Source organism: Catharus ustulatus, chromosome 16 (genome assembly GCF_009819885.2).
Source record: "Catharus ustulatus isolate bCatUst1 chromosome 16, bCatUst1.pri.v2, whole genome shotgun sequence".
NCBI classification, from domain to species: domain Eukaryota; kingdom Metazoa; phylum Chordata; class Aves; order Passeriformes; family Turdidae; genus Catharus; species Catharus ustulatus.
In genome coordinates this window covers 14538863-14559872 of record NC_046236.1, presented here as the reverse complement: position 1 = coordinate 14559872, position 21010 = coordinate 14538863, and the positions used below count along the sequence as shown (strand labels likewise).

At 49.2% G+C, this 21010-nt stretch overlaps 1 protein-coding gene across 2 annotated transcripts in view; it reads left to right on the top strand.

Moving 5' to 3' along the window:
- Positions 1 to 21010, top strand: part of CACNA1H (calcium voltage-gated channel subunit alpha1 H) — a 156761-nt gene that overhangs the window by 130802 nt on the left and 4949 nt on the right. For both annotated transcript variants that reach the window (XM_033074183.1, XM_042779780.1), the window contains 8 exons: positions 2242 to 2393; positions 4559 to 4668; positions 5166 to 5299; positions 6037 to 6107; positions 11631 to 11709; positions 13445 to 13566; positions 14134 to 14448; positions 18380 to 18563. In XM_033074183.1, the coding sequence (XP_032930074.1) occupies positions 2242 to 2393; positions 4559 to 4668; positions 5166 to 5299; positions 6037 to 6107; positions 11631 to 11709; positions 13445 to 13566; positions 14134 to 14448; positions 18380 to 18563 (1167 nt within the window). The remainder of the gene's footprint in view (positions 1 to 2241; positions 2394 to 4558; positions 4669 to 5165; positions 5300 to 6036; positions 6108 to 11630; positions 11710 to 13444; positions 13567 to 14133; positions 14449 to 18379; positions 18564 to 21010) is intronic.

Below are 21010 nucleotides of genomic sequence, written 5' to 3'. Positions count from 1 at the left end.
GGTGAAGTAACTTTTTCTGAGCTCTTCATGCACTTAGAGCTGAATTTGATGAAATATTTGCAAAATCCCTTCTCTGTGAAGAACAATCCCGCTCTGACTCGGTGTGACCTCAGTGTCTCTTCCACTTGTAAAATGCCCAGAAATGCTTGGCCCCGTGTAAACTCAGGATATTTACATTCTGAAGATTGGGAGGAATTTGGCAGTGCCCACAGCCACCCTGTGGCCACCCTTCATTGCAGAGACACACGCAGTAAATGCAGCCCTGGAAAACTCCCAGGAATTTGGTCACAGCCAGAAATTTCCATGTTTCAAAGAGAAAATAAAAAGAGGAATCACGACCAGAGGCAGAGATATAAAATTCATGGGAATGGTTTTAGGTGCAGCCATGCCCTGAGCCCTAGATCTGTTTATTTATAAATATAAATATAAATTTATATTTCTTCTTCCAGAGGAGCTTGTGCTGGTTGTCCTGGCAGAGCCAAGCGCTTTGTGGCTGTGTCCTGTGTGCTCCCATCCCTCAGGAATGCTCTGCTGCTTTTCCTTAAGCCTTCTGAACTCCCCAAAAACCTTCTGGAGCTCGGGGCTCCTTCTCCCACCTGGAATATTCCTGCAGCACTGGGAGAGATGAGTCCTGCCCTGAGCTTTGCCCTCAGCTGCAGCTGGAGCTTGGCTGGGTTTGGAGCTTTTCCCTCTGCTTTGGGTCCCGTGTCCATCCTGCTCCTGCCCTGCCTGCTTCCCATTCCACCAGGGGATTGGGGCACAGAGGGAAGGACCCGGCTGGCACCAGAGCTTGCTCAGCCCAAAATCCCCAAAATCCCCAAAATCCCCAAAATCACTGTCGTGGGAGGCAGGATCACACAGGGATCACTCAGGGATCACTCAGGGATCTCACAATGATCCTTCAAGGATCATTCAAGGATCAGTCAGGGATCACTCAGGAATCATTCAGGAATTACACAGAGATCACCCATGGATCACTCAGGGATTACTCAGGAATCACTCAGGAATTACACAGAGATCACCCATGGATCACTCAGGAATTACTCAGGGATCACACAGGGATCACTCAGGGTTCACACATGGATGATTCAGGAATCACACAGGGATCACACAGAGATTATTTAGGAATCACACAGGGATCACTCAGGAATCGTTCAGGAATTACTCAGTAATTATTTAGGGATCACTCAGGGATCATTCAGGAATTACACAGGAATTACTCAGGGATTACTCAGGAATCATTTAGGGGTCATTCAGGGATCAATCAGAGATCACTGAGGGATCACACAGGGATCATTCAGAGATCATTCAGAGAACACTCTGGAATCATTCAGGGATCACTCAGGGATCACCCAGGGATCACACAGGGATCACACAGGGATCACTCAGAGATCACTCAGTGATTACTCAGGGATCATTCATAGATCACTCTGGAATCATTCAGAGTTCAGACAGGGATCACTCAGGGATCATTCAGAAATCACTGAGGGATCACCCAGGGATAATTCAGGGATCACACAGAGAACACTCTGGAATCACTCAGGATTCACCCAGGGATCACACAGGGATCACTGAGAGATCACTCTGGAATTATTCAGGGTTCAGACAGGGATCATTCAGGGATCACTGAGGGATCACACAGGGATCATTCAGGGATCACTCAGAGAATACTCTGGAATCATTCAGGAATCATTCAGGGATCACTCAGAGGTCACACAGGGATCACACAGGGATCACTCAGAGATCACTCTGGAGTTATTCAGGGTTCAGACAGGGATCATTCAGGGATAACTCAGGGATCACTCAGGGATCACACAGGGATCACTCATGGATCACTCAGGGATCACTCAGTGATTACTCAGGGATCATTCATAGATCACTCTGGAATCATTCAGGGTTCAGACAGGGATCACTCAGGGATCACTCAGGGATCATTCAGAGGTCACTGAGGGATCACCCAGAGATCACTCAGAGAATACTCTGGAATCACTCAGGGATCACACAGGGATCACTCAGAGATCACTCTGGGATCATTCAGGGTTCAGACAGGGATCACTCAGGGATCATTCAGAGATCACTGAGGCTTCACCCAGGGATCACTCAGGGATCACTCAGCCCTTCCCATGGTTTGCCCAACTCCTCTCTCACCCATGTCCAGGTGGGAGGTGACCTGCACACCCTGTGCTGGTGTCCCCCATCCCTGCAGCCCCTGGGCTCACTGCTGTCCCCGTGTCCCCACAGAAGCCCAGCGCAGACCCTACTACGCCGACTACTCCCCGGCCAGGAGATACATCCACAGCCTGTGCACCAGCCACTACCTCGACCTCTTCATCACCTTCATCATCGGCGTCAACGTCATCACCATGTCCATGGAGCACTACAACCAGCCCAAGGTACGAGCTGCACCCCAAGCATGAATTGCAATTAGAAAATGGAGAGGTGGGAAAGTTATAAATTGGTATAAATTGATATATCAGCCACTCTGGGTGATGTCACAGGCCCAGCACAGCTCCTCTGGGAGAACTTTGCCCACAGGGCCATTCCCAGTGATGCCTTTTTGGCTTTTATATTTTCCATCTATTTGTGATCCTGCAATTCTTTAGTGCATAACTCTAAATTCCATGTACAGTGTGAGCTGATGCTCTCTCATTTGGGGCAGACACAACAATTCCTCTCCAGGTTGGGAATCTAGGACACCTCACTACCTCAGGCTCTGAGAGATGGCAACAGAAATGAGTTTGGGGGAGCAAATTTGGGGTCAATGACTTCATTACCTGGAGCTGTAATTGGCAGATTAACCCCAATATGCAAATGGACCAAACATAAAAGTGTGAAAACCTGTGACCCATCATCCATTCTTGGGTGTAGCTTGTTCTGCTCTAAATGTACCTGAGGGCTCTTCAATGCATAGAAAAACATTTTATCCCCTTCATTTTGTATTTAGGCAGTTCCAAAAAGGCATCACCAGTTCTTGGGCAGCCTCAGCATTCTGATCCCTGCTTTGGGTAAAAAAAACCCAAATGGAGAGTGAATTAAGCTTTTTCTCAATCCAAACATTTCCATCTCAAACCTGACTGAGCCTCACATTGGAAAAGAGTCTGGAGTTTTAGAACATTCCATTAACAGATATAAACTCGGAGTTACGGCGTGCAGAGCATTTCTTTCCTCACTGAATTTCGAATAAACCAATTTAAAAGTACAATCCTCCCTTTTTTAATGTATTATAAAATCACTCTCCCCTCAGAACACCTTTGACATAAATCAAAGGGGCAGATATATCAATTCATAAATTTTCCATCTATAAATTTTCCACTTTGTAATCATTTATGAAGCTCTGGCTCAGCATTTACTTTTCTGTGGTAACCTGAAAGTGGTGTGTGTGTGGCTGTGTGTGTTTGACACCAGGGTAATTCCTTTGTTTCCCATGAAAATGTTGTTTATCCAGATTTGGTTTTATTTACGCTTGGTTTATGTTCACTTAGCACAGAGTCGTAAATCCAAATGCAAACGATCACAAACCATGCGAGAAGTCAGGCTCAGGTTTTGGATGGAACAGGAAATTATCCCGTGGTTTTTAAGCTGCCATTTTATTTTAGGTACTGGATCAAAAATAGGGATTGTTGCCAAAGAAACTTCCAGCTCTCATTCCCCAAAATCAAGGGCATGGCCATGCCCTGGTGACCTCGCTGTGTGCAGGGTCAGCAAAGCCAGGCATCCCACAGAGGGAACAAAAAGCTTTCCTGTGCCCTGGGCTTTCCTGCAGCCTCCTCTCTTGCATTTATTTCCAATTTGATCTGCTTTGATGCTCACAATTCCCATTTTTTATTGAAAATTCAGAGTCCTGTGCTACACTGAACTAAATTCCCCTTCCCTCCCTCCTATCCCCCCATCCCTCCCCACCCCAAAAGCTGCTTCCCCCACCCCCAGCTTTCTATTTTAAGGCCCCACAAGATTCCTTTGCTATTGTTGGCCCCCAGCTCCAATGAAATCCATTATAAACACTCATCATCCTCAAGTGTAAACACTGTGGATTCCTGACTTCCGAGAGCGGCTCCGCGGAGAGCGGGAACGTTGCACCAAATATGGACACGCTTTGCCCAGCTCTGGAGATGTCCCATTTTTCAACAAGGAAAGGTTTCATCCATCTCCAAGCTTTATTTATTTTTCCCTGAGCTTTTTAAGCAAAGCCTTTGTCCCGAGGGCTGGGATCAGGCAATGATCCATCGAGGCTTTTCTGCTCCCCAGGGCTGGGCAGTTCAGAGCAAGGAATCTTCAGGAGATGGGGAAGGGGGCGAATTTTTTCCTGTCTGAACAATTTGTACACTGAGCTTCAACCTGACATTTTTAGCAGAACTAATCTTAGTGCTTTGGAGGGTTTGGTTTGACTCAGGGGCTAAGCCTTTATTTGAGTTCTGCTGGGTGATTTAGTGAGCTCTGCCTGCCTTTACAACTTTATCCCTGATATTTCTATGCTTCCCTCACCCTGTCCCTGCCAGTCCCTCCAAGGGGGTCTAGGAAGGAATAACTGGGCTGGCCTAACTGGGATCTCTCTTTGCAGTCCCTGGATGAAGCCCTCAAGTATTGCAACTACGTGTTCACCATCGTCTTTGTGTTCGAGGCGCTGCTGAAGTTGGTGGCCTTTGGTTTCCGGAGGTTTTTTAAGGACAGGTGAGAGCATTGTGAACCCCTGTGGATTTGGGATTCAGGGCTGGATTGACCCAGTTTCAGAGCCAGGAAGAGCCCAGGGATGGCTCTCTGTGGGTGCAAACTTTGTTGTGTAAGAACTAAAAATCCTAAGAACTGCTGTGCTTTGCAGGGAGAAATCTCCCAAAATTCCAATTGCATCTTTTCCTCCAGAACTTCCCTCTCCACCAGACCTGACTAGCTCAGCTTAGAGATCAGAAACACTTCCCAGTCAGCTCCCAGTCACTCCCAGATTTTGTGGCTCATAGGATGTCTGAGCTGGTTTTGTACCACCTAAAAACCACAGGCCCAGATGAGAATGAGGAGTCACATTTGGGATTTGCTGCTGCCTGTTATTAGCATAATTAATTGGATTATCCATGTGCCATTTGGATTATCCATGTGCCATTTGGATTATCCATGTTGTAATTTGGATTATCCATGTTGTAATTTGGATTTTTGTGTCCTGCCTCTGCCTGCAGGTGGAACCAGCTGGACCTGGCCATAGTTCTGCTGTCCATTGTGGGGATCACGCTGGAGGAGATCGAGATGAACGCTGCCCTCCCCATCAACCCCACCATCATCCGCATCATGAGGGTGCTCAGGATAGCCAGAGGTGTGTCCTGCACCCTTGGGACATTTTCCTGCACCCTTGGGACATTTTCCTGCACCCTTGGGACATTTGTCCTTCCAGCCCTGCTGCTTCATTTCCAGAGGGGAATATGGAATGGGCAGCTCAGAGACCAGCTGGGGGTTCCATGGGGTTTTCCAGTGGTCTCTGAGGTTGGGTTGATTCCAGCTGGGATCACAGAGCTTTTATCCTGGTCCAGAGCAGAGGGGAAGTGATGGCAGTCAGGGATTGGGAAAATATTCTTCAATAATGAGGTGCCTCCCATTTTCCTGCCTGGGCATGTTGGAGTTCTTGTAGGTTTTTTTGTCCATTTTCATTGAATTCCAGGATGGTTTGGGTTGGAAGGGACCTTAAATCTCATCCCTGCCATGGGCAGGGACACCTCCCACCATCCCAGGCTGCTCCAAACCCATCCAACCTGGCCTTGGACACTCCCAGGGATCCAGGGGCAGCCACAGCTTCTCTGGGAATTTGATTTCAGCCTCTCCCCACCCTCCCAGGGAGGAATTCCTTCCCCCCATCCCACAAGCCTGCCCTGTAGCAGTGGGAATCCATCCCCTTGGGACTGACAGTGACGTTTGGGGTGCAGAGAACTCCCCTGTGTATAAACAACAAAAACAGAGATTTAAACCCTCCCTGCAAGACCTGAACCTCGAATTCCTTCCTGGATTTTCCCTGCACATCCCCCAGCCCTGCTGAGCAGGATTTGCTCCTCATTTCAGTGCTGAAACTGCTGAAAATGGCCACGGGCATGAGAGCTCTGCTGGACACGGTGGTGCAAGCCCTGCCCCAGGTAAGCCCCCAAAATTCCTCCTTGCCCATGGGAACAGAAGTGCCTTGGGGGCCTGGGGACATCTCTGTGTTTGGTGGCCTCCAGAAGCCACCTGGGGAGGGTCTCAGCTTTCTCCAGGCTTGGGAGCAGAGTTTTGCACGGCTCATCCTGGAGTGGGTGTGATGGGAGAACCAAAAGGATGGGAGAAGAGTTCCCAGAGAGCCAATTCCTGCAGGCAGAGCCCAGATTTCACTGGGAGGTTTGGGAAACTCCAGCAGGGACAGGGAAGGATGTTGGAGGAAGCTTCCAGCTCAGGAGTGAAGCAGGAACAACCACAATTATTGACAGAGGTGCTGCAGCCTTGGAAAGGCAAACTGGGGAGATGCTGCTGAGGGTAAAAATCCTGATTTGGGGTCACCAATGACCAAATTCTGAGCTGCAAGAGAAACAACAACACTTCCAGACTGAGGGAATTTTATAGGTTCCTGCAAGTGTTCATTCCCTGGGATTGCTTTGTTATGGATCTGAGAAAAGAAGGAAAGAAACATTTTGCTGGCTTTCAGAATTCCAGAGTGTTTGGATTTTTTGTTTTTATTTTATTTTATTTTATCCTTTTTAAGGTGTGTTCTGCTGGTTTGTGGGTGTGCTGTGTGAACTCTGATGTGTCTGGAGTTAACTCAGACCCCTGCCCATCCCAATTCCCTGGATCCCAGGAGCAGCCAGGGGCAGACCCCCTGTGGGAATCTCCTCCAGTGGCCACAAAAGGATCAGAAACAAATAAGGAATTACCCAAAAACACCTCTGGGACTCAGTTCCTACATAGAAAGCAACCCATGATCTATTCCAAGAGAAAACTCTCTTTAAAAAAAAAAAAAAAAAAAGGGATTTCTTTTTCATCACTGCCATGAAGATGTTTCTACCTTTGGCATCCAGATTTCCTGAAGGATTTCGGCTGAGGCTGAAGCAGGGATTTACCAACCTGAGCCCTGGGCTGGCATTTGGAGAAATCCTTGGATTTGTGTCTGTTTTTCCAATTGACAGAGCACTGTCACCACAGACCATGTTTTCTCTCCCTCCTTGTTTTCTGTCCCTCCCCCAGACAATAGGGTGGCTCCAGGCCAGGCTTTTGCTTTCCTTGGGGTGTTCTTGCAGTTTGCATTCCCAGCAAGGTCTCTTGTCAAGGGAAAACCCCAGGGATATTCCCAGCAGATAAATAAATGCCCCTTTGGCCTGCAGTGAAGCTCAGAAAACGAGAAGGGAATTTTAGGAAGAGCTCTCTGACAACCATCACTCTTCATAAAGCTGCAGCTTTCATTTCCAAGGCAGGCCATGAGTTCCTACCCTAATTAAATTAGCATCCTAAAGCCACAGCTGGAAAATCCTCATAGAATGTGGTTTCTAAGTGACAAAAAAAAAAAAGCTAATTTAATGTTTATTCATTCAGGTTTGGGGGGAAGTTCTTTGTCTGCTGTGTGGAGAATTCCCATTTATGGAACTGTCACTGCGTTTTTGGGGGGTGATTTTCATCAGCTTTGGATTTGGTTTTTATTCAGCAATTTGAGTAACACTTGGAGAAGCAATTATCCCCAAATTTGGAGGAATGTAGCATTTTGATCCAAGGCTGTCACAGGATTAATCTCCTCTTTTGGGATTTCAGTCTGAGCTTGAGCTGCTCTGTTCAGTGTTCCTGCCCTGCTCCCTGTGTGGTAACCTCTGTCTGCCAGAGACATCCTCCTCCACCTGACCTGGGGAAAAATGAGATGGAGGAAAGGAAAAAAAAAATGAGGAGAGGCCACAGAGACAGAAAAAATGGTCAGGGAATGATCTGCCCACCTTCTCCATGTCCTCTCAGCCCCAGGAAAAAAGAAAAAAAAACAGCTCCTGGTTCTTGTTTTAAGGATTCAGTGTCAGGGAATCACTCCTCCCCTGTTGATGGAATACATTCATGTTTACTCTTCCTATTTAAAAAAAAAAATCTGGTGAGTTTAGTCTGAATTAGCCAAGTTCATTTTTTCACTGGATGCAATTTTGCCTTTTTTTTTTTTTTTTTTTGGTAGCTTCTCCTTTTCAGAGCAATGGTAGATAAAATACTCTCTGGTCTGGTGAACAGCAGAGCAGTGAACTCCTTTAATCTCTCGATGTGGAGCAGCTTTTCAAGACCTGCTTCAAGTGTTTTCCTCTTCTTTCTGAGCTGCTGCTCGTTAGGGCTCCATAATTAATCACCCCCTCATCCATCACTGAGCATTTCCTTGCTCCTGCATCTGGTGGCTGCAGGGTTTGGAAGCCAAGGCTGCTCTCCAAGGCTCCTGTTCGATGGTTTTCCTTTAGTCCTTTGCCCAATCCCAGCTTTCCAAAGTCCAGCTCATCAGATTTGGGTTCCAATGTTCCTGCTGGGCTGCCCCAGCTTTTCCTGCAGTCCAGCCCAGTTCCCACCCTGAAGAAATAAGATGTGGAATTCCCTATCAGGAGATCTGGATTGTTGTCTCACTTGATCTGTGCAGGGCACATTAATTCCCTGCAGGCTGGACAAGACTCCTCTGTGTCCTCAGAAGTTTGGAACTCAGGGCCAGGAAAAATCCAGGAACTCCTCTCCAGCAGAGCCCTGAAGGGCAGGAGCTGAATTTGCTCCTGTCCAGGAGTTTATCTCCTCTTGGTGCTGTAATTCTGGTTTATCTCAATCTGAGCTCTGGCAGCAGCTGGGAGACAAAAACAACAACCTGGAGAGCCTGGAGAGGCACAGGGATGTGAACTCAGGGAGCAGGAATGGGAGTGATGGATTTGGGGGGGTGTGGGCTGTGCTGCAATGATACAGAATCCCAAAAAATCCTGGGGCTGAGCTCCATGGGGCTGAGGGGACACAGAAACGGGACCTTTTCCGCCCTCCAAGGTTCTGGCTCTCCACCAGTCCTGGAATTCTCACAGATTCTCTGTTTTCCAGGCAGATGTGTCCAGTTTCTGCTGGGCTGGTGCATAAATCAGGCTGTGCTTCCCCAGTGCCAGGATTGCTGGAGAGGGATGGGAGGGAGATGGGGAGGACTCATGGCCTTGGAAAGGCTTGGCAGGAGTTTTAATCTGATGAGGAATTGCTCTGGACAGGCATCCCAGGGAGCTGAGTGCATCAACAATGGATGTTGATGGGAGCAGGAGGAGGCACAGGGGGAAGTGGCTTCACCTGAGGGCAGCAGGAAACCCAAATTCCATCAGAGCAGCTGGGGTGTGCAGAGGGGAGCCCTTCCCTTGAGCTGAGGAGCTCATTGCAGGGTTTTTGCAGTGGAAAGGCACAGATCCAGCTGGGATGCACTGGGACAGGCTGCAGCCCCTCCTGGAGGCTCTCCCTGCTCCTCTGGGTGCCATCCCTGCTCCTCTGGGTGCCATGGGGACAATGCCAATGTCCCCACAGCATCCCAGGGCTGCCAGCCAGCATTCCAGAAGGAGAATCACATCTCCAGCTCTTGAGGCTTCTCTGAGGTCCTCAGGGCACCAAGAATTATCTCCAAAACATTCTTCATCTGTGCTTCTCTCCCTGCAGTCCACAGCCCCCCTTGGCACTGGATTCCAAGGAAATGATGGACAGCCCCTGGCTGCCAGGGAGAGGCAAAATCTGGAGTTTTCTGTGCCCAAGTTTAGGGGAGCTGGGTGGATAACAGAGCTGTTCAGAGCCAGAACCACTTCTCAGGGCCTGCTGGGGCTGCCAGAGCTGAGGCTGCTGCCAGAGCTGGATTCCTGCTCCTGGTGGAGCATCCCAGCCTGTGGAGAAAAGCTCCTGCCCCCTCCCATTCCCTCCAGCAGCGTGATTCACTCACCATCTTCTCCTTGTCTGCTCTCAGTGGATCTCAGAGTGCTCTGGAGACATCAATTACAGATCCCTGAGGGAATTCCAGAGGGGAATTGGAGTTCCAGGAGGGGAATGACTCACAGGGTCCCAGGCACACACACAGGCTGTGCTCAGCCCTGCCCCAGCTCCTGCTCCTGGCACAGCTCCTTCTCCTTCTCCTTCTCCTTCTCCTTCTCCTTCTCCTTCTCCTTCTCCTTCTCCTTCTCCTCCTCCTCCTCTTTCCCTCTCCCCTCCTTTGAAATCCAGACAATATTTTTCACTGATAACCTGGCACTAACTCCCACGTCACCCTCAATTCTTTGGGATTCCATCAATGCCCTAAGTTTGCAGGCTGATTTTTCAGGCATCAAAATGCTCAGGCTGCTCAGAGCAAAACCCAATGCCCTCTTCTGTTCCCTCAACCTCGAGAGTTTGTTTATCACTTTTATTTTAATTCCCTGTAATTATTTGCTCGTTTGCCTCCCCAGCAGTGTGTGTGGTGTGTTTGTGCTTGTGCTCATTTCTAATGGCTCCCAAACCATCAGTGGTCCAGCAGACAGGAGTAGGAAAAGCTATTCCAGAAGGCAGCAGAGGCAGATGAAATAACCCAGCCCAGCCATCCACATCCCTGTTTTATCTTTATTATTCCCTGGAGGATGGTAATAATGTTAGGGAAATTGCAGAGCCAGTTTAGGCTTTATAGCAATTACAGCCTGCACTGGGTGATTGGACTATTCCCATTTCTTTAATATAAAAAATCCCTTCTTTCATCAGCAAGGGCTGTGTTAATTTTATAATGACAGATCTCACACTGATAAACTTTCTGATTAAATTAAGTACAGTCAAAATAAAAATTAAAAAAAAAAAAAAGAAAAAACCAAACCTGTGGCTGTGCCATCTCAGAGAAGAAAACTCTCCCAAACTCAGAGCTCACTGCCTCAGAGACCAGGAATCTGCCTGGATCACCTCCTGGTTCTTTGGTTTTTAGGGCTAAAATCCCTCTGGTGGTGCTGAGAAGTCACTTTATCCCAGTTAGGAGAGATTGAAGTGGCAGCAGAGATAAATGTGAGCAGCTCCTGGCAGGTGGGAGCGGGTCAGGGCACTCTGCCCTTCGTGTTCTCAGCCTGAATCACCAAAAATCTGCTCCAGGAGTCTGTGCTGGGTTGGAATCCAGCAGGGAGAGCTGTGATCCCGGTGGTGTGGGGAGTTTTGTGATGTTTTCACATCACCCTTCAGCAGCCCTAGGGGGTTGGAACAGCCCCAGCAGCACCTGGAGCTGACAGTGTTGGTGTCTGGGATTTTCCTGTGGGACACCAAAAGCTAAAATCTGGGAAGTTCTTGAGAAGAAAAGGAAAAAGCTCAGGGAGTTCTCCTCTGCCTGGAGCACTGCAGGCCCTCCATGGCAGTGAAACATTTGGAAATCAGCTCCTCCTGTGGCTGCTCCTGTCTCAGAGTCCCAAGAAGGGAAAGGAAACCCCAAAACCCAAAGCAGAGCCCAGGTCCCAGATGAGTGGAGGGTGATGGAGAAGCTGCTGCTTTCCCCAGGGACATTTCTGCTCCTTCTCCCCACAAAAACCCCCCAGACCCCTTAAAGCAGAGCTCTGAGGGGGAGCAGGCTGGAATTGGGAAAGCTGATTTGTCCCTGCTTTGCTGGTGTTGAAAATGTGATGGAGTGATTTCATTCATGACCTCGACTTGCCTGACCCTTCTTCTGCTTTCTCCCTGTGTAGGTAGGGAACCTTGGCCTACTTTTTATGCTCCTGTTTTTTATCTATGCTGCCCTGGGAGTGGAATTGTTTGGCAAGCTGGGTGAGTAATGGGGCTGAGGCCGCTCGCTCCATCCGGTTGGTGTTTATTTGGTATCTGGCTGCTTCCTCTTCTCTCCCTCTCCCTCATTCTTGGGCCTTCCTCAGCTTCACACTCATGTGCTGAGGATGGAAGCTTTCTGTGGATCTCAGGGTCACAGCTGACACACGAGGATGGAACCCAGAACTTCTCTAACACACGCACACACACGTTTAGGGCTTTGTCCAACCACCCTTGGCTGCAGAGGAACTCTTTGCTGTTTAAACATCATTGCCCAGCATGGATTTGTTCAAGTTTGCTACTGGAGACGAGTCTGCAGAGCTGGATGGGGGTCAGGTTCCTGCTGGAGGGATGCCACCATAAACATGTCCCTGCTCAGAGCTTCCCCCACACCCCATCAGCTCCCTGCACTTGGCTGCCGCTGCTCCTGCAGCTCCCAGGGCTGGTCTGTGCCGCGCTCTCAGCATCTCCTTCCCCTCCCTGCATCCATCAGGAGCCACCCAGTGCTCCCTGCCTGGCCAGCATTAATTAATCCTCCAGTCTGAGGATACTGGAGCTGCTCAGGAATGTGCCCATCACTAAAATCAGAGCAAACTCGATCTTGCCCAGCCTGGAAAATGCTGTTGGAAGGAGCTGTGTCTGTATCCTCAACATTTCCATCCCAATTAGAGCTCCAGGAGCACCAGAAGGGCCCTTCCTGAGCAGAGTTTATGGCTCTCATTAATCCCCTTTATGAGCCCAGCCCTCTGCTCAGATTACAAGTGCCTGAGAGCAGAATAATTCTTTCAACCAAAACCAAATTATTTTTCAGTCTCCTACAAATTCCGGGGGAAAGAATTAGTTCTGCACCCACCCTGAGTGAAACAGTGTGGGTTTCTATTCCAGCCTGGAGTTATGGGGGTATTTGTTCACTCACAGAGGTGAAAAATGGCTCTGCTGGTGTTTCCACACTCAGCTGGGCAATGCCGCCCAGGGAACCCCACTGGGGCAGGGCTCTGCTTCCCAGCCCCATTTAATGGGAATTTTCTCTCCTTTTTCCTGGTCAGTCCACACCAGCCACAAGAACCATCAGCCCTCTCTCCCCCAGGACTGGTCATTTGTGGGTTTTTCTTGGATTTTTTGTTGTTTTTCCTTCCAATTTATCTCAGAATAATTACCTAAGACTGAAATGCCCAACCAAGAGCCGTTGCTGCCTGTCCTAATGGATATTTAACGAGGCTGTGTTTTATGGGAAGATGGATATTTCATATGTTCAATTTGCATTCATTAGGCTATTAATTCTCAGGGGGAAAATGTCAAATTGCTCCACTTTATCTCAGTGAAAATATCCCTCGTGGTGGATGTAAAAAATCATCAAGGCAACGACACAAGCAACAGGAGAACAAACAAAGGAGGCTGGAGAGCAGGAGTAAAGGAAATCATAAGATCATGGAATCATGGAAGGGTTTGGGTTAAAAAGGATTTTAAAGCCATGACAGGGACACCTTCCACCAGCCCAGGTTGCTCTAAATCCCATCCTTGGATGTTTCCAGGGATGAAAATTCCACCAGCAGCATTTCCACACCTGCTGCTGTCCTGTCCCAGCTGAAATCCCCTTCCCCTCCCTCCCTGTTCCTCCTGAGCAGGACATCACCCCCCAAAGCCATGGGGCAGCTCAGGGTGCCATCCCCAGCTGTGGGGCTGCTGTGGATAACCCAGGGTGCCTTGGCTGATGTGCTGCTCCTTCCCTGCCCCACAGATTGCAGCGATGAGAATCCCTGCGAGGGGCTGAGCCGCCACGCCACCTTCACCAACTTCGGCATGGCCTTCCTCACCCTCTTCAGGGTGTCCACAGGGGACAACTGGAACGGCATCATGAAGGTGTGTGGGGATTTCCTCTGCTGGGAGAGCTCTAGGGGCGGTTTTCAAATGGATTTAGGGTGAAAACAAAAGTGGTTTCTCTTTAAAAATCAAAATGAGGCTTCCTGATGTGCTTTCAAGCAGAGGTTTGTCCTAAGTCTCAGCCAGCCTGAAGGTTTGTTCCTGGATGTAATATTTAAGGGAAATGATTCCAGGAATAAGCATTTTGGGAATGCTTAGGAATAAGTGTTTGGGATGTATCATGGGATCACAGGATCATGGAATGGTTTGGGTTGGAAGGGACCTTAAAGCTCATCCAGTTCCACTCCCTGCCATGGGTAGGGACACTTTCCACCGTCCCAGGTTGCTCCATGCTCTGTCCAACCCATCCTGGAACACTCCAGGGATGGGAAATCCAAAACTGGGCCACCCATTCCCCTTCTCTGTAGGCGCCGTAATTCACAATCTCTCTTCTCTCTCTCCCAATCTTCTCTCCCCTGTTTCAGTTGTTGGTGTTCTTTTGGTGTTCCTGCACCTGGAGCCCCAGAAGAGCCTCACTAATGCCTGCCCTGTCCCTCCCTGCTGCAGGACACGCTGCGGGAGTGCACTCGGGAGGACAAGCACTGCCTCACCTACCTGCCCGTCATCTCCCCCGTCTACTTCGTCACCTTCGTCCTCATCGCCCAGTTCGTCCTGGTCAACGTGGTGGTGGCAGTGCTGATGAAGCACCTGGAGGAGAGCAACAAGGAGGCCAAGGAGGACGCTGAGATGGATGCTGAGATCGAGCTGGAGATGTCCAGAGGAGCCAGCGCCGGCGGCGGCAGCAGGAGCGGGGTGGTGGCCGCGGAGAGCCGGGAGCTGCACGGGAACCAGGAGCACAGCAAGGGGAAGCACCAAGCCCTGGTGAGAGCCTGCACACAGCTGGGGTGGGGAGGGGATGGATCCCACCAGCCTGACCAGCAGATCCACACAGAGCCACAGGGATGGGAGACAAGGAGCTGTCCCAGCAGGGATGTCACCTCCAGCCCACAGCCTGGGCCAGCTCCCAGGGCTCCTGCAGGTGGAAGGTGCTGGAAATGTTATCCTGGCCAGAATTCCACGGGAGGGTTGAAAGTCCATCTCTCCACTTCATTCTCAGGTTGTGGATTTGAAGTTCAGAGCCATAAAAGCCACAGGTCCCTATCCTGCTGTCCCAGCCAGTCCTTGTCATTTTTCAGGGCAGCAGGACCAACCTGAGTGATCCCAAAAAACCTGGGAATGCTGGCACTGGGAGCCCTGGCATGGGATGGGACAAATTCCCTTCACATGGGCACTGCTCAGGTTCTGTTTTACCCCAGTTTGGGATTTCCAGAGGACCCTGCAGCCATCCAGGGCTGGTGTAACCCTGCAGCTCCTCTCTGCTTAGGACATGCAGGACTTGGGAGGCTGGAGGTTCCTGGGTTGATTTTCCAGACACTGATTCCTATCAGTCCTCCAGGAAAACAATCAGAAGTGCAGGGGGAAGGAGGGTGTGAGATAATTGTCTCATCCCATGTCAGCAGCCTGTGATTAAGAGTGAACATGGAATTGCTCTGTCACCACGATCACAAATAAATCTACCGCGAAATCAGTGGGGGCTTGGAGATTAAATTACATTAAATTAGATTTTTGTGAAATCCATCAGACTCCATTAGGGCGAGGAAGAAGATTTGGTTACACAGCAATGGGGAATTGACTATTTGAATGTTGTTCCTGACAGACATTCCTGCAGGGAAATGCACAGGTTGCTTTTCTGAGCCCCTTTTCCACGGGCTGGGATTGCAAACAGTGCATTGTCCTTGGGTTTTCCTCATCTTCCAATGCTTCCCAAGGACATCAGGAGCCAGGCAGAGCCTCTTTTAACCCTGCAGGTGTTGAGGTTCCTGCCCCCAGGCTGAGGTGGCTGATGTCCCACACCTGTCCCTTCACAGCCACAACCTTTCCAGCCTCTCTCCTTTCCAGCTGGGAAATCCCAGGGGAATCAGCCCTGTGTGGGATAGGAGTGAAATCCTCTTTTTTAGCCCCTAAAATGTGCATTTGGTGTGCAGGGTGATGTGTGAGCAGTGTGTTAAACCCAGAGCTGCAGGCAGAGTTTTTGTTCATGGAGAAGACAGTGTCAGGTTTGATTTTATTGTTGTTGTAAGAATTTTTTATGATACTGAGGAAAATGAGCCAGTGGGGGGATCAGCACCTCAGGCTTCCAGCAGTCCCCAGAGCTGGGGATTCAGGAGATGCTCCAGGGAGATTCCCAGCAAACCAGAAGAGCTTCAGCCCCCTCTGCTCAGTCCCTCCCCATCACCCCACATGCCCAGGTTTGTGATTCCCAGGGTATGGGATCAGGCTCTGGAGTGCAGCAGGTGTTTCCCAGCAAGCAGGAGGAGCAGCAGTGATGTCTCCAAACCACCCTCACTGTCCAGAGCAGCTCTCCAGGTGGGAGCCAACAAATTTCCCGTCCCTGGTTCATATTTCAAGCACTTATTTCATTTGAAATATCCCCACGTCCCTAATTCAGTCAGGCCTCAACAGCTGAACCCTTAAAAACTGAAGTGGCTGATGTCAAGAAGGGCTTTCTGTTCATTTGTTCCAGCCAAAGACAAGCTGAGCTTTAGGAGCCAAATCCTGAGATCCTTCTGTTCGAGTGCTGAGACCTTTTGTTCTCAGCGTGGCTCCAGGCTGTGAAGGAGCCCCAGGCTGCCCCCAGCTCAGGTGGGGATGAGCTGATGGAGCTGGGATGGCCAAGGACCAACTGGCAGTGGCTGCTGGGGCTTTAATCCATCAGCTGAGAGCCCTGGGTGGCTCCTGGGCACAGCCACACTTGGCAGAGCTGGATGGCAACGAGCTGTGAACACCTGCTGGCCCCCCTTCCCAGCCAAACTCCACAGGGTGAAGCATGGAGTAATTCATCCTGGGGTGTGCATCTTCAGGGAGCTGAGGAAAGACATTTATAATCCAGAAATATGAGGAAAAAAACCAGATTTAACCAGATCCTTGGTGAGCTCCAAACCTGAGGGATCTCAGGGACAGGTTTTGCTGGCAGAGAGGGAAAACAGCCCGGCAGAGCAAAGCAAAATACATTTAATTTAAGACATGCAGCTGGGAAAATGTTTTCCATCAGTCACTGGGAGGCTGACGTTAAAGGAAAACCAGAGGGATTAGCTGTGGTTTAGATAAAAGGGTAACTTGGGAGGGGAATGTGTCCAGCCAGGCTGCAGGGGCTCCTGCTCCCCCCAACACTTGGCCAAGTCGTGGCATCACCTCCCAGCAGCACCTCAGGGACATCATTTGTGTCCCTAAAGCTCAGGATTTGCTGAGTGGCTTTAAGGTTTGTGGTGTGCTCTGTGTGGGCACTTCCAACCAGACGCACGTCAGTGACAACAAAGAAAATTCCCTTTTCTACCCCCAGGCAGGCTCCACACCCCCACCCTCATTTTCCCTGGTTTTTCCTTTCTCTCTGTGTGTCCAAGAGTTGACTTTGGATAAAAAGTTGAATTTTTAGTTCTGGGTCATTGATGCCTCCCTTTATTCCAGCCCCTCAGTGTCACTTTGCTGTCCTGCATCACCACAGCTGCAGGCTCTGGGTGAGACACCTGCACAAGGTTTGGAAGCAAAAAAGAGAAGGAATTCCCCCATGTCCTGGTTTGGAGGACAGGTGCCTGCTAAGAAAAGAAGGAGCCTCTGTTTAAAATGGAGAATGTAAACCCCCTCCCTCCAAATTATTATAATTTTGAAATTAAGGGGCTCTCAGGCAAAGATATGGGAACAGGAGTAACAGTTCTTTAGCAGGAAAATTAAAATAGAAATACAGCACTACAAAGAACAAACCCAAAACACTGCCAGAGTCAGAATCCAAGCTGACACCCAATAAATGGTGGCTGCATCCTCCTGCAGTGACAGATGTGGCTCAGCTGGAGCAGTGCTCCTGTACAAGGTGCAGTTTCCTCCCAAGCTCCAGTGATGATGTGGAAGGGTCTGGTTTTCCTCTGGCATCCAGTGGCTGCTCTGATGTTCCAAATCTCAGATTTTATCTGGGTAGGAAATGCTTGGCTCCTCCCCCTGGGTGGAGCATCTCCCCATGGGATGATGGAATTTATCAGCCATGCCCTGGGATCCATGGCCATGAACAGCAGAGATCTCCTGGAGGGAGGATGGGCTGTGAAAGATAAAGAACACTGCCCCAGCTGGTTTATAACAGATAATCCATTAACAGGAGATATCTCACAGAGATCAGGATCACTGCCCCACCTGGTTTATAAAATATGGCATTAACAGGAGAGATCTCCTGAAGGGAGGATGGGCTGTGAAAGATAAAGAACACTGCCCCACCTGGTTTTTAACAGCTGTCCCATTAACAGGAGATATCTCTCATGCAGATCAGGATCACTGCCCCATCTGGTTTAACAGATAATCCATTAACAGGAGATATCTCCATGGAGCTAAAGATACCTGCCCCACCTGGTTTATAAAATATTTCCCATTAACAGGAGAGATCTCCTGGAGGGAGGATGGGCTGTGAAAGATAAAGATCCCTGCCCCAGCTGGTTTATAACAGATAATCCATGAACAGGAGATATCCCACAGAGATCAGGATCACTGCTCACCTGGTTTATAACAGATAATCCATGAACAGGAGATATCTCCCACAGAGATCAGGATCACTGCCCCACCTGGTTTATAACAGATAATCCATTGACATGAGATATCTCCAGGATCACTGCCCCACCTGGTTTAACAGATGATGATAGAATACAAACCTTCGGTCACATCCTGTACTGCAACCCAAGCCACCCCACAAATTCCCTTTCTCGTTGCTCTGCAGGGCAGTGCAGCCTCCCTGAGGCCCCAGGATCCCCAGAACCTGCTGACAGTCCGCAAGATCTCCGTGTCCCGGATGCATTCCCTGCCCAACGACAGCTACATGTTCCGGCCCGTCACCCCAGCCAAGGCGCCGCTGCCCCTGCACGAGGTGGAGATGGAAACCTACCCCTGCAAAGCCCCAAGAGGTACCAGCCCTGCAGATCCCCCTCCTCTCAGGCAAAGTTTTGGGTTCCTCACCACAAGAAGGATGGAGAGTGTCCAGGGATGAGGGTGGAGCAGCTTGGGGGGCTCAGCCTGCAGGAAAGGAGGCTCAGGGGGAAAGTTCTCACTCTGCACAACTCCCTGACTGGAGGGTGCAGGGTGAGGCTCTGCTCCCAGGGATTAGGGCCAGGATGAGAGGAAACAGCCTCAATTTCTGCCAGGGGAGGTTTGGATTGGATATCAGGGAAAATTCCTTCACTGGGAGAGTGTTCAGGCATCAGAACAGGCTCCCAGGGCAGTGCTGGGGTCACCATCCCTGGAAAGGTTCAAAAAACCCGGATCTGGCATTGGGGACTTGATTTAGTGCTGGCCTTGGCAGTGCTGGATTAATGAATTAATGGATTCATTGGGATCTGTGGTCTTTCCCAATCTTTCCCAATCCATGAGTGCACCAGGGGGGTTCAGTGGGGAGCAACCAACCCAAGCTTGGCCTGAGAGGGTTTGTTCCCATTTAATTCCAGCAGCACAACAGGGGTTTCCCATTCTGCATAATTCCACATTTCCATCACTGTTGGAACTCTGGTCACTGAGAATTTCAGACTTTCTGTGCTAACAGACACTGACCCCCAGAAGAACACTGCATTTAACCTGAAGCCATGGGAAAGGCTTCCAAAATTGAATAATAGAACCAAAATTACAAGTGTGTAGTTTAAATGGACGTGTGTAATATCACACAGTGAAAAATTTAAAGTTTTAAAATATAGTAATATATAGATAAAACAAGATACAAGTTTCAGAACGGAAGTTTGTCCTTTTTCACTTTTTTCTTCACAAGTCTAAGTAGTGCTTTGTAATTAAATAGAAAAGTCTGCATTACAAGCCATCACTTTCCCAGGAGCAAGCTGGGGGCTGAGATGTCTGGGGGAAGTGAGGCTCCCAAGCACAGGTACAGGTTTTAACTGAGGAAAAGGAGCTGTGCATTCCCTCTGGCTCCTGCCTGCAGATCAATAACATCCCCAGGAATAAAAGCTGGAGCTGGGATTGCTTCCAGCACAATTCCTCATTTCAGGCAGGCTGCAGCCTCAGGGCAGTGCCTTTCAGCACCACACATCGAGTTCAGAGCTGCAGGAGTTTCTTTGGGAGTAGAAAGATTTAAAAGCCACTCTCTGATTCTTCCCAAGCCTGGCCTTGTAATGAATGTCATGGGGAGACCCCATGGAGAGACCCCACAATCTGGGAATCATTTGGGGGGGAATTCATCCCCTGCATCCGAGCACATTCCCCTGAAAATGCCTTTCTGTCTCTTTTGTGAGCTGCTCTGAAGGGGAATGGATGTGAAACACAATCTCTGCCTCCCTAAAAGCACACTGCCCCTGGAGTGGCTCCCCAGAACTTTCCCCAGCCTGGATTCCTTTGATTTGAGATGCAAGAACTGCTCAGTGGGTTTGCACACCCTGATTTGCTCTGATTTCCTTGCAAGAAGGAACTCTGTGTTTGTTCAGACTCTCTGGGAGCCAGGCCATGTTCTCTGCTCAGTGTTTATTATTATTTCACCTGCAAATTCCTCATGAAGGAAAGAAAACAGAGGCTGAGTTTCACAGGCTGCCTCCTGGGGCTGCTTTTCATCCCTGGAGTAGCTGTAAAGCAGGATTTATAATCCATATAAAACTGCTGGGATGTTGGCAGGGGTGGGCAGAACCCACCAAGAATTCTCTGATGTTCCCTAAATTTCTCTCCAAGAGCACTTGAAGGGATGGATGTGATGGATGTGACTTTTTTTACCTGGTGGCAAAACCAGCAGCACCCCAAGCTGTGCTGCTCCTGAGCTGCCCAAACTCTGCTTCAAGTCACAGATCCATAAATTCTAACCAAATAAAACTGAGCCCATGGAGATTCCCATGAGCATCTGTGTTTCAGGATGTCTGATCTTCTCCCAGCACTCCACCGACCACACAGTGAAAATTTTGTGGGATGAGCAGATCTCAGGATATTTTGGTTCTAGATGCAGTTTGCTGATTTCCTAGAAAAATAAGAGAAAAAAATATCCAGCTCCAGAGATCTTCAGTGCTCCTGAGCATCCAGTTTGGAGGGGGTTTGGGTTTCCTAAATGAGAACTCGATGGAAAGTTTCCAACAGGAGGAAATTCCAACTGAGGACAGGGAGTAGAGCATCGGGTCTGGATTTTATGACCATGTTTGTGACAGTTTTTATGTCAGAGTTTTTTCTGCATCATAAAAAGCATTTTATAAAGCCTGGAATAGCACATGAACAGCACAGGCTCAGCCTGGAACTCTGGGTCTAAGAGAGCCCCAAAAAAACTGGGGAGAAGCAGGATGGGGGTGGGAATTCCTTCTGTGGTGTTCTGGAGAAAAAATCCAAAAGAAAAATTATTAAACACTCATTTTTCTTTGTCCCCACCAACAAATCTGTC